General features: G+C 63.1%; 1 protein-coding gene across 1 annotated transcript; it reads right to left on the minus strand.

Annotated features, from left to right (window-relative positions):
• Positions 1-30: 30 nt before the first annotated feature.
• Positions 31-7,071, minus strand: CAMKV (CaM kinase like vesicle associated). The gene is given in 15 exon segments (XM_066327054.1): positions 31-657; positions 695-938; positions 941-977; positions 1,114-1,160; positions 1,163-1,200; positions 1,274-1,352; positions 1,430-1,566; positions 1,646-1,721; positions 1,979-2,099; positions 2,179-2,317; positions 2,396-2,470; positions 2,549-2,618; positions 2,621-2,679; positions 3,873-3,981; positions 7,003-7,071. Coding segments are annotated over 14 exon segments (1,272 nt in total). The 5' UTR covers positions 3,968-3,981; positions 7,003-7,071; the 3' UTR covers positions 31-602.
• Positions 7,072-12,433: the final 5,362 nt, after the last annotated feature.

Raw genomic sequence — 12,433 nt, forward strand, 5'->3', positions numbered from 1 at the left:
AGAGACTGGGCAGGCGGCGCTGGTGCTGTCTCAGTTTGTCCTCAGCGGGGTCTTTATTTGCCAGAGATTACAGCGGCAGGGCGCGGGGCGGCGGCGGGAGCCGCGGGCAGAGCCGGCCCTGCAGGCATGCAGCTGCGAGGGAGGAAGCGGGGACCGGGAAGAGGGCAACGGGGTGGGGGGAGCAGCGGGGGTCCTCCAAGCACACGCGTGGGGAACCGTGTGGCTGCCCCCGGGCGGGGGTCCCCGTGTCCCCCCCCCGGGATCCCGGGACGGAGAGAGGGTCTCCGGGACGGCCCCCGCTCCGTCCCGCGGGGCCCCGCCTGCGGTCCCCGCACATGCACGCGTGTCCCTGGGGGCCCCGCGACGCCCCCCCAGCGCTGCGCGGTGTGTGGCCGAGGGGGGCTGCCCCTCGTCTCTGGGCATCCCCGGGGGAGGGGGACGGCGGCGGGGGACAGACTGAGAGAGCTGGGAGGACAGAGGGGACGGGCGCCATGCAGGCTCTGCCCCGCGGCCGGCTCTCCGGCGGGGCACGTAGAAAAGGGGGCGCAGGCGGGGGTCGGGGGCCATGCCGGGGCTATGTACAGGGGGGGCGGGGGGGCCGTTCAGCCGCTCTGCTCACTGGGGGGCTCGGCCGCGGCCCCGACCTCGTTACAAGTGTGGCAGCCGGTGTGCCGGGATCAGGGGGCCTGCCGCGGCGGCAGGCGGTGTGCCGGGGGCCGGGGGCTGCGCGGCGGCAGGCGGTGTGCCGGGGGCTGCGGGCTCCGGGGCGGTGGCGGCGGGGGCTGCGGGCTCCGTGGCGAGGGCTGGGGTTGAGGCCGTGGCCGTGTCGGGCTCTGTGGCCGCGGGCTCCGCGGCGGCGGGAGCCGGGGCCACGGCCGTGGTGGCTTGCGGGGCTGGAGTCGCTGCCGGGGCTGTCGCCGTCTCCGTCTGCTCGGGCGCCGCAGGCGCTTCATGAGCGTGGTCACTCGCACGGCTTTCTGCGGGGGAGAGACGGGGAGGAGGTGTGGGGCCGGCGGACGGGCAGGACTGGCAGCCTCACCAGGCTCATAGCCCCGTGGTGGGGACCGGCCTCGGCTGAGAGGGGACACGGAGGCACGGCACACCCACACCCACCTTCCACTTAGCCCGGGCGAAGTTCTTCTCGATCTGGGCACAGACGCATCCTTGATGTTCTTGTCAGAGGCAGCATTCCCAGAGATCCTAGAAAGGCAGTGAGGAGTGAGTAGCCCCCACCAGCCCCCCTGGCTCCCCATCTGACCCTGCTGCTGCTCACCACTCATGGGAGATGGCCTCCTCCGCTGTGATCCTCTGGTCCTGCTCCACTTCCATCAGGCGCGTCACCAGCTCCTTAGCTGGTGGCACAGGGGGAAAAGTAAGTGCTGGTAGGGGTCAATATGGGACCCCACGTGCCCCCCAGTGTGGGGCTCACCTGCTTGTGAGATGTCATCCCAGTATGGTGGGTCAAACTCATAGTCCCCAGCCAGGATTTTGCGGAAGAGATTCTTGTCATGGTTCTCGTAGTCATCCTCGTCTGCCTCCTCGTAGAAAGGGGGGTTTCCCGAGAGGCTGGGGAATGTGGTGGGGGGCTCAGTCTGGCCCCAGCCCTGAGCCCTTGTAGCTACCCTGTCCCTCACCCCACACTCACAGGATGTACATAATGACACCAATGGCCCAGCAGTCCACTGGCCGTCCGTACCGCTGCCGCCCAACCACCTCCGGAGCTGCAAGAGACAGAAGAGCAACCATTCCCCGGGTCCCCAGCCACCTGGCCTCTTGGCTCTGGGGTGATGGGGAGGGGGAGGCACCCACTGGAAGCTGCCAGGAATCAGCCCCCAGGGTGACAGGGAATCGGAGATGCAGCAGCAGGTAGTAAGGTGTGGATGGTAAAGAAAAGCAGGGACCTGCTGGGGAACTAGCACTGCCCACCTCTGCATGCCCACCCAGCTGGCTCTCGCCCACCCAGCTGGCTCTCACCCACCCAGGTACTCAGGGGTGCCACAGGGCTCCTTAATGAGCCCGTTCTCCAGCTTGGCCAGGTGGAAGTCACTGATGACGATCTTGGAGTTCTTCAGGCGATTATAGTACACCAGGTTCTCCAGCTGCCGGTGCAGGGACTGTGAGTGCCAGGATGGGGGGCATGGCAGCACCCATGGGTGCTCCCACTCCCCTGTCACCCACTTGAGGTTTCTGTGGGACGATCTTGAGTGAGTGCAGGTAGGCAACAGCCTCCAGCACCTGTCGGATGACATTGCTGGTGTCCTTCTCTGAGTAGTAGCCCTGGTCCAGGATCCAGTCGAAGACCTCCCTGCCAGTGGCCCTGCAGACAGCAGCTCTGCAAGACCCACCCCTGGTGGGGCCACCCCCTCCCCCCCCACTGCAAATCTCCCAAACTTACAGCTCCAGGAAGATGAAATATTCCTTGCGGGTGATGTAGACATCCACCAGCTGTAGGATGTTGGGGTGCTTCACCCTGCAGAGAGACAGGGGCATGGGTGGGAATTCTCAGTTTGCCCAGTAGCACAGGATCCCCTCCAGCCCCAGCACTCACATTTTGAGGATGATGATCTCATTTTTGGCTGCCTTCCGCACTTTCCGCCCATCTCGCTTCAGAAACTTCTGCAGGTGTACAACTTCCCCGTCGTCTTCTCCTTGGCCCGGAAGATTTCACAGAACTCCTCCCTGCAAGGGTACCCCCAGACATCACCCCATTCCTGAGGACCACTGAGACTGGGGTGCTTGGGTGGTCTCTGGGCCCACCAGCATTCCCCCAGATCCCAGCAGTCAGGGGAGATGCCATAGAAGTGGAAGTAAGCTGTGGCTCAAAACTTACTTTGGAGGGGAAGCAAAAAAACAGCAATGAGAAGCAACCGATATGGAAGAAGCAAATTGATAGGGAAGGGCAAGAATTTGCTGGTTTAAAAGCCTCAGAACAGGAGGGTAAGACCTACTGCAAAGCCACTTATGCCAAGGTGGAACAGCAGCACACCCGACATTAACATCAGCACAGCAGTCAGGGAGAAAGAAAGGGAGATGTGCCGGTAGCTGCAGTATTTCTGTTCTATTATTAATGGTGCTGGGGCCCATCAGCCAGGCTGGAACTGCAGGGGAGTCCCTGGGGGGCTCTTGGCACTGCTCCAGCAAAGCTGTTGGCTTTCCAATCCCCCCAACTGCGCTGAAATCCTCATGGCCACTGCCCTGGGTGGAGGGAAACAGTGACCTGTGAGATTTGGGACAAACTGTCCAGAGGATGGAGCAAAGATCTGAGAGCACCAAGGCCCCCACTGCCACACAGTGTGACCCTGGCAGGTGTGACCTCTGTCCAAGCAGGTGTTTTGGAAGTCGATGGAAAAAATTCTAGTGCTTATTTTGTGGTCAAGCTGCTCTCAAGGGGTGGGAGGGCTTCATTTTTTGGAGTGCACCCTCACAGGTTCCTCAGCATGGCAATAAAAGTTGGGGGAAGCAGCAGTGCTCCATTGCCCCCAAGTGACATCTGCCTTTCCTTTGCTGTAGCTGAGCCCTCCTGATTCACAAAATGCTCAAGGGAGCCAGGATCGTGTGAATTGCTGCAATCCTGCAAATCTTGAGGGAGGAAGAAGGGATACGGGGAGCTGCCCAGCTGCAGCCAGCAGCAGTGGGAAGCTCACTGCCCTCCTTGGAGCTAGCTGTAACATCCCCCATGCATCCACGAGCAAGAGGGACTAATTAGAGTAAAGCCACCCCAAAATACACCCTGCAATCCCAGCCCAGCTGGGGACCAGCACCCCCAGAGCCCCCACAGGAAGTGTTGTGCAACTCCTCAGCACGCCAAGAGCCCCATATAGGTGGCTGGGGTTTCCCAGGGCATCCGTGGGGCCGTGGAGGGACCAACTCACGTTTTGATGACCTGGCCCAGGTCATATCTGTCGGTCACCTCAGATGGCTGGTTATAATCTTTCTTGTCTCCCAGCGTCACGCAACCAAACGGCATCGCAGGGCCCGGTGCTGGCAGGGCAGGGAGAGGGAGTGAGTGCCCTGGCACTGCCGGCCCCCCTGGAGCCACAGCAGACCCTCCCAGAGCTCTGCTAATTAACATGGAACCTGAGCACAGCGGCTGCTCATGCTCTGCAGCTGCTTCAAGCTGCATGTGTCCAGCCCCACAATGTGCATCCATCCCCATGGCATCCAGCCTCTCTGCCTGGGCTCAGGCTGCTAGCACAGCCACAGGCTGGCCCCTCTGGTGCCTGTTTGTGATTATTAATGAATAATAGCAGTCAGGGTTAGCACAGGTGCCTGGAGCACCCACTGGGGAGGCAAGTGGAGGTGAACCATCCTTTCCTGTTTCTCGGCCCAGTTTGCCCAAGGTAACATTTCAGCAGACGGGGCCTCCCCAGGCAGAGCATTGTCACACATTGTCACATGTGCAGTGGGTTACACCAGTCTCAGCTCCCCATCCCCAACCAGCCCTGATGGCACCAAGCAGGTGGCACTGCAGCTTGGAGGTGCCAGCCCTCCTGTATCGGCAGCAGTCAGGACACCAGCCTTGGCACATGCCAGCTTCTCCAGCCCTTTAGGAAGGATGATTTGCCCCTTGCTTCCCCACTGGGAACCTGTCAAAAACAGGTTCTTCTTGGAAGCTTCCCAGAAAAAAAAAATTGGTCACATAAAGTGATTTTTTCCCCTTTCCCACCGTGTCACCAGGAGGAAGTTTCAGCGGACATTATTTTTTGATGGCTCAGAAGATGACAGGGCTGCCTGGGGCCCCCCAGCCCTCTCGGATGGGCCTGAGCGGGACCTTGTGATGGGAAGCTGGCACGATGCTGGAGGCACCCACTGAACAGCGCTAAAGCTCCCCAAACACCACGCTGTGCTATGCGGGCCTGGCTGTGCCATGCTGGCAGCGCCCGGGGCCCCAAGGCAAGGGCTGTGGGCAGGATGGCTGCGGGATGCGGGAGCCGGCAGAGCGGGGTACCCAAGCGCTGAGCCTGTTGCTATGGCAATGGGAGCTGAAGATGCAGAAAGCGGCACAGCCTTTGGAGGGGGCAGGGACGGGCAGCACCCAGGCAGCACCCGACCCACCTGCAGGTACACAGCCCTCCTCTCTGCTGTGTGGGCCCTGGGAGGAAGGCATGCTGCCTGCAGCACCCAGGGCATGCACTTAAGTGCACCCTGGGGTGGTTGACCCAAACCTGGGTGGGACGTAAGTGAGGCAGGGAATGGGGGATGCTCTTTGCTACCTCCATCTTTTGGGGTTGATTGCCTCTGTACCTGCTGGAGCGATGCCCAGAGGATGGGTGCTCCCAGCTTGAAAGGCACTCAGGCCCTGTCCTTCCAGGAAAACCAGCACTGGATAAAAGCATCTGCCCCAGTCCCGCTCAGTGTGCACCAAGTCCCAAAAGAGAAGCAGAGCACCCATGGGACACCACTGCTTGTGCCAGATTGGGTGAGGCATTCCAGCCTACACCTGACTCAGCCCAGCAGCTCTCCCTCTGCCCTGCCTGGCACTTCTGTGTCCCCATGCCACACAACACCGGCTCTGCCATGCCACTATACCTGGCCAAGGGGAATGAGGGCTGTCCTGGCAGCTGCTGGAGAGGCAGTGGGCTCAATGCCACAGATCATCAGGGCTAGGGCTGGCCAACGGGTGGGCAGGCAGGCTGCCAGCACTGGCGGCACGGTGCCAGGATTAGCCGGGAAGGGGACCCGGGTGGGATGATATATTAGGATTTTATTGCTGTCTCTGGGAGCACTCAGCCAATCTGCACTCATAAAATTAGTTCTTATTGGTTTAGTGGGGACCCATCCTGCCCTGCCCCAGGCTGGCTTCAAGGGGCTCAGTGTACCTGGGATACCCTGCAAGGGAGGCTGGCACCCAGTCCAACACTGGGGTCAGCACCTGCACCCCATAGGTGAGAGCACCCCCACTGGGGCAGGGGCACCCAGGCAAGAGGTGGGCAAAGGGATGAGCGCTCCCTCCCCAGGGTGCCGGGGGGAAGGTTCAGTGCTGCGCTGGCACCCGCACGCAGCCAGCACCCCCCTCCAAGTGTCTAATTTGGGAGCAGAAGCAACAGCGGGTGTAAGACAATAGCGGGGAAGTGGGTGGCCGGGTGGGGATAGCACGGAGGGATGACGCAGCCGTGCAGCCCTTGCCAGCGGGGCCCCCCAGCCCCCGACCCCTAGCTCTGCCCCACGGCATGAAGTACCACCGGCTGGTATTTCATCTCCGGCCCCGCTTCCACCTGCACTGCCCTGGACATGTCCGTGGGGGGTTCCCCTGCTATGCTGCCCCCACGTCCCGGGGAATGGATGTATTGGGGAGACGCAGAAAACGCAGCGGGCTAAGGACGGACCGAAATACTGCTAGTGCAGGCAGCGGGCGGCAGAGGAGAGGCGGAGGGGCCGGTCGGCCCAGCACTGCCCGAGGAGCCGCCGGGCTGGGGCTGTGACAAGGCAGGGGGAGGCCCACCGCCCCCGGGCCGGGGCGTACGGAGGGACAGCCCGGGCCGCGCACCGCAGGGAGCTCTGCGTTGGCCGGCTCGGAGCGCTGCGGCAGCGGGAAGGAGCGGACTGCGGGAGAGACAGGTGCCGGGGTCCCGGAAGGGGATGCTCGGCGACGGGGGCACGGGGAGAAGCTCTCCGGTAGCATCCCCTGCCGCGGTGCCGGCCCGGTTCTCCGGGCGCCTCGCGGAGACGGGGGCGGCACCGGGGCAGCAGCGGCCCGGGGGGGCGAGCGGGGAGGCGCGGGGGGGAGCCGGGCTCCGGCAGCTCTCCGTGCCCATGGCGCCCGTCGGGGCTCGGGGTCTGCGGGACGCGGGATGCCGGCGGAGGCAGTGCAGCGGCGGGCAGCCGTCGGGGCGCGCACGCACCGGACAGGGATACGCGCGGCCCCGTCGGGAAGTCCCGGGCTACCGGGGGCGGGAGGAAAGTTGGGGGCAGCCCCGGGCCAGACAGTGACAGATGCCAGCAACGCCTCCCCTGCCGGGCCCGGCCCCCCTCGCCCCCGGTCCGGCGCGGCGCGGCGCTCACCTGCACGCCTCTCTGACCGCAACGGGGGGCCGCGGCCCGGGGCCGCCGCTCGGGGGCAGCGCGCCCCTCCGCGCCGGGCCGGGGCCGGGCCGGGCCGAGCCGAGCCGAGCCGAGCCGAGCCGAGCCGAGCCGAGCCGAGCCGAGCCGAGCCGAGCCGATCCCAGCCGAGCCGTCGGACCGTCGCGGCGCGGCCCCGCGCGCCCGGCGCGGCAAGTTGGTGGGGAGGGACTGTGGGGCCCCGCCCCCTTCGCGCCCCGCCCCCCCTGACGTCACCGCCAACTTCGCGCCCCTCCCGAGGGGACGGGTCACGCGTGGCGCTGGGACGGAGCGGCAGCGCCGTGGGCGAGGCGGGCGGGTCGGCGGGGGATTGTCGCCGAGCTGGGACACCGCCACACCCTGGGGGCCGGGGATCTCATGGGACCCCACAGTGTACCCACCGGGGTGAGCCGTGATCCCCTGGGCTGTGCCATGGCCCCCAGCCTGGAATGGGAGCAGGATTTTAGCAAAGCTGAGCGTGGGCTAAGCACCACAGATATCTGTCCCATAAGAGCAGTAAAAGGCGCCGTGAGGACACTGGTAGACACGTGTTCCTGCCTCTGCTATCATCCCGTGGGAACCAGGCAACTTCTTCTCCAGCGGCACGGCCGAAGGCTCTACTCACTTTCCCATGACAGGGTTTGTCCTTGTCCCACAGTCTGGGGCAAGGAACAAGACAGGGACAAGAAATCGGCCACTCTGATCCCCTTACCTATGCCTACAGCCCAGGCACGGGACTCAGCCTGGGTGGGCAGCACGGCCCCCAGGGCACTGCAGGGCACCAGTCCCTTCTCCAGGCCCCTTGCCCCCCACTCCTCACGCAGTGCAGCCACGTGTGCAGAGCCTCCCCAACGGCTGCGTGCCGCACGCTGGCATTTGCTGCCCATATGGTGCTGCTTCTGAACCGCTCCCCCACTTCCCTCCCCTCCTGCCCTATGCCCACCAAACCCCAGCTCCCCAAACCTCCTTACTCGCACTGTCCTCAGCCGCCACATGGGTGCGGCCACCCACTCCCGGGACCCACAGTCCCCTCCTGCCCATGGATGGGGGACACCAGGGTCCCAAAGCCAGCATGTCCCCTCTGCTCACTGGAGATCAGCCAGCACTCCAAGGGAGAGCCAGCTGGGGTGCCCTGGGCTCCCATCTCCTGTGTGGCACCGAGCCCTGCCAGCCCCAGGCCTACCACCACCCATGCTGGGTAATTAAGGGTGTGTGAGAGCAGGGGGAATTAGCAGGGCACTGTAGTTTGAGCTTCTCATCAAGAGTTTAATCATACCAGCTGGCAGCAGCGCGCCACGGTTATTAATCTCTGTACCGCACGGGGACCTGGAGCGTAAGTCATAATTACCCGGCAGGCACCCGTGTGGCTCGGGGCTGCCCAGTGGTGGCTTGCAGCATGAGAGATGTGGTGGCACTTCTCCATTGTCCCTTGACCCCGGCTCGTGCCTGGCACCTCCTGGCACCAGTCTCCTGCCCATAGCAGAGGTGCCACAGTGTCCCATCACTGTGCTCTGGTCCCTTCCTGGTCCTGACTCTGGTTCAGATCTTGGTCCAGTATGTGCCCTATTTTGGGGTAATGAGCTTGGCTGACCCCAGTGGCATTTGTCCTTACAGTGCTGTGTCCCACTGCCCCAAGCACCCACCCCCTTCCCACTACACTCCAGAGCTGAGTGTGGGGTGGCATGGCTGGTCGGGGGTGATTTTTTCTACAGCACCTCTGGAGAGAGTGAGCCTAGGATGCCTGAGGGGAGGCTGCCAGGGTTGGGGCACTTGGCTGTACACCTCTGCCTCAGATGAGGGACATGGGGTGGGAGGACACCGGGGCATACCCCCCTGCTTCAGCTGGGGGACATCTGGCTGTACCCCCCCTGCCCCAGGAGGGTGAAGGGGGTGGAGGGCCAGCCCAGATGGTGCTGAGGGGTGCCATGGGGTGCAGTGGGGGGGAGTGCTCAGCATGTCTGTGGTGGGGTGCAGTGGGGTGCAGTGGGGGGTGTTCAGCGTGTCCGTGACTCAAGCACCACGCGGCACCGCATCCCTGCGTGCTTGCCATCGCCATGGCAACCGCCAGGCAATCAGCGATAATTGCGCACGTCGGCCTGGCAACGGGGCCAAATAAACCCCATCCCTCCTTTCGGGGGGCCAGCGGGGAGCAAGGGGGAGAGAAAAAGAGGGTGTGTGGCCGCTGATCGCCCCCCCTGACCCTTCACTGGGATGAGCAGCAGTGGGGGTGCACAGCGGTAGTGCTGCCCTCCCCACAGTTGTCCCACGACACCCATGTGCCCTGGAAGGTATTAAGGGAGACAGCAAGAGAGCCACTCAGCTCGGCCACCAGGTATGGTGTCTCCCAGAGTGCCACAGCTCTGCCAGCCCATCCCAGCTTGTGATCACGCCCTGTGTGAGGACAGGGTTGCCCCACACCTGGCCGGGCGCTACTGACCATGGCTGCTTGTCCCTGGCCAGCCTGCTCCTTATGTGGCCTGTCCCTGTGTAGATGACAGTACAAAAAGCATTGTACCTCTCGCCTGGATTGGTCCCTGTCACATCCAGGGCTGGCTCTTGTCCCTGGAGCCCTGATGGTGAAAGGGGGCTTGTTTTGTGCCGTGTACACCCGCATCACAGTGATGACATGGATCAGCATTTGATCCCCTTCCCACTGAAAGAGCTTTGAGGGTCCCCTGGGTCTCTGGTCGTACCTGCAGCCATGGGGACCAGGGTGCAGAGCTCAGGGAGAGAACTGTCCCCAAGGGAGAGAATTGGCCCCCAGGGAGAAGACTAGGACCAGGACTGGGACATGGCTGGCACTGGTCCTGAATGGGTGCTGGGATGGGGTCAGCCTCCCTAGCTGAGGGCTGGTGCTGTCTCAGGGGCAGAGAAAGGAGAAAAATATGTGCCTTATAACCTGGAAGGCTTTGGGGTAAAGAAAAGCTTCCCGGAGGACAGCAGAGCTCCCTAGGTGCCAGCAAAGCTCCTGTGGGGGTAGCAGATATCCCCAGAGACCAGCAGAGATTCCCAGGGACCATCAAAGCTTCCCAAGGACCACTAAAGCTCCCCAACGACCACTAAAGCTCCTTAGAGACCAGGAGAGGTCCTCAGGGGCTACCGTAGCTTCCCAGGGGCTCCCGAAACTCTCCAGGTACCACCAAAGCTCTCCAGAGAACAGCAGAACTCCCTGAGGGCCATCAGAGCCTCAGGTTGGGTGCAGGGGTGCCCCGGGCTGTGCAGGTGCCCCCAGTTGCAGGTTCCAGAGGCAGGCGGGGAGGGCAGAGGGACAGGGCTGGCAGCGGGGGCTGGGGTGAGGGCAGCAGGGACTGGGGGGGCCGGAGTGCAACCCCCCCGCCGCTCACAGGCATCATTAACAAAACTTGCTGGTTTCTAAAAATGGCACGTCGGTGCCGCGGCGGCTGCTCTTTACGCCCGCTCCCCAGCACCGGCAGCCGCTAAAAACAGCTCGGCGCTGCCGGCTGCCTCCTGCCACCTCTCACCGGGACGGCTGGCGCCGGAGACCACTGCATCACCCAAACACTGATTGAGCACAATTTTCCCCGTCCCCAGTCTAGCCCCAACCCCGTGGCACCCGCTGCCTGCATCCGCTTTGCCACCAGGAGCCCAAGCCCGCTGTCGAGGTGGCATTGCGGCATCCCCGGCAAACGCCGTCGCAGCAGATCCCCGGGCGATGCCAGTGGCGGGACCATGCCCGGCTCTGCCTGTGCACCCGCAGCCCCGCGTGCGGCCACTCATGTTTTATAGATGGCTCCGATTTTAATAATTAATCCCTGCTAACGACAGCACTTTCCCCAAATAAAACATTTAAAGTGCTGTGTGTGCACAGCGCGTTGCCGGGATGGGATGCTGGTGCTCTGCTGCAGACTCGACGGATGGGCATGGCACAAGGTGGCTTGGCACAACTTGTCACAGCGTGGCACGGCCCGGCACGGCCTCACCTGCCCACAGCTTCACCAACCATGCCCAGCCACACAGCACCTCAGGGTGCCACCATCCAGTGCCCACCTGTGCGTGCCCAGATAGCACCTCTAAGACCCCTCACAGCTGTGGCAGGGGTGCCAGGTGGCGTGCAAGATGCCACCCTGAAAGGTCACCTGCCTGTCCCTGGTGCCATGGCAGCTGGCACATTGCCAGTACCAGTCCTAGCTAGCAGTGTCAGGCAGCATCGGACAGGGGTAGGCACATGCCAGCCCTTGGTGTGGAAGTCTGGGCACTTGCTCCTCACCTCCCGCAGTGTAATTAGGGCAGGATAAATGTGGATTAGCACGAAATCTGTCATCTCTGCAAGCACATTCATGGGGGGAGGGGAGCAGCCTAAAGCAGGGGCCACCCTCACACACGTCACTGTAACCACACCAGACTTGTCAGCTAACGAGCAGTTCACTGTGCCACCCCACTGCCAGCACGGACATCCCTGCTCCCACCAGGTACCCTGCTCCCACTGGGTGCTCCCACAGCTGTCCCCTGTGTCACCGGACAGCAGGTCTGGCACACATCTGCCACCCAAACACAGCTCTGGGCACCCACTCTGCTTCATGCTGAGGAGGGCAATAGCCAGGCTGCCAGTCCATCTGTCCGTCCATCCATCCATCCATGCACTCATCCACCCACTGACCCATCCGCCCATCCATCTATTCATCCATCCATCCATCGCTGAATCACTGCATCCCATGAGCTGCTGGTGCCCCAGTCAGCCACCCTGGCTGCCCCCCAGGCATGCAGCAGCCCCCAGTACCAGTGCCCACCACCTCCCATTTCTGATCCAGCCCTAATAACCACACAATGCCAGGCTCTTCTTGTTGCCACAGCAACTCGGCAGCGAGCCGAAACGGTGCTGCTTGGCCTTGCATGTGCAAGGTCAGTGCGCCTACACTGGAGGTCATGGTCACCCCAAAACCCAGGCCAGGGGAGCAGAGCAGTCACACCTGGCGAAACTGAGGCACGGTGCTGGGAGCTGCCCTGACAGTGGAATGCTTGGACCCAGCTGCACTACAAATGCCCTGGGGCGCGTGGGGGCAGAGCCGTGCAGGTGCGAGGCACCGGGGCCGATGGACAGCTTGGCTGATGGGAGCTGACGCGGCCCCAGGCTCTGGCGCTGCTTAATGAGCAGCCGAGGAGGTTTTATTTAAAGCCGGTGTTGGCGGCAGGGCTCGTGTGGCTGGACATGGAGCAAGAGCAGTGCTGCCCACAGCCATAGACAGTGCGTGTTTCAGCATCCCTTGCCCATCCTGGGCTTGTCCTGAACATTCCCTGCCCATCCATCCATCCATCTATCCATCCGTCCCAGACCCTGCCCTTTCCCCCTGCCCCGAACTCTGGACCTGAACCCAGGCGAGGGCTGCTCATCACTGCATGCCTCCTCTTTTCCAGTGTCCTGTTCTAGGTGGGTTTT

This window comes from Sylvia atricapilla, chromosome 11 (assembly GCF_009819655.1).
Source record: "Sylvia atricapilla isolate bSylAtr1 chromosome 11, bSylAtr1.pri, whole genome shotgun sequence".
In the NCBI taxonomy this organism is placed as follows: domain Eukaryota; kingdom Metazoa; phylum Chordata; class Aves; order Passeriformes; family Sylviidae; genus Sylvia; species Sylvia atricapilla.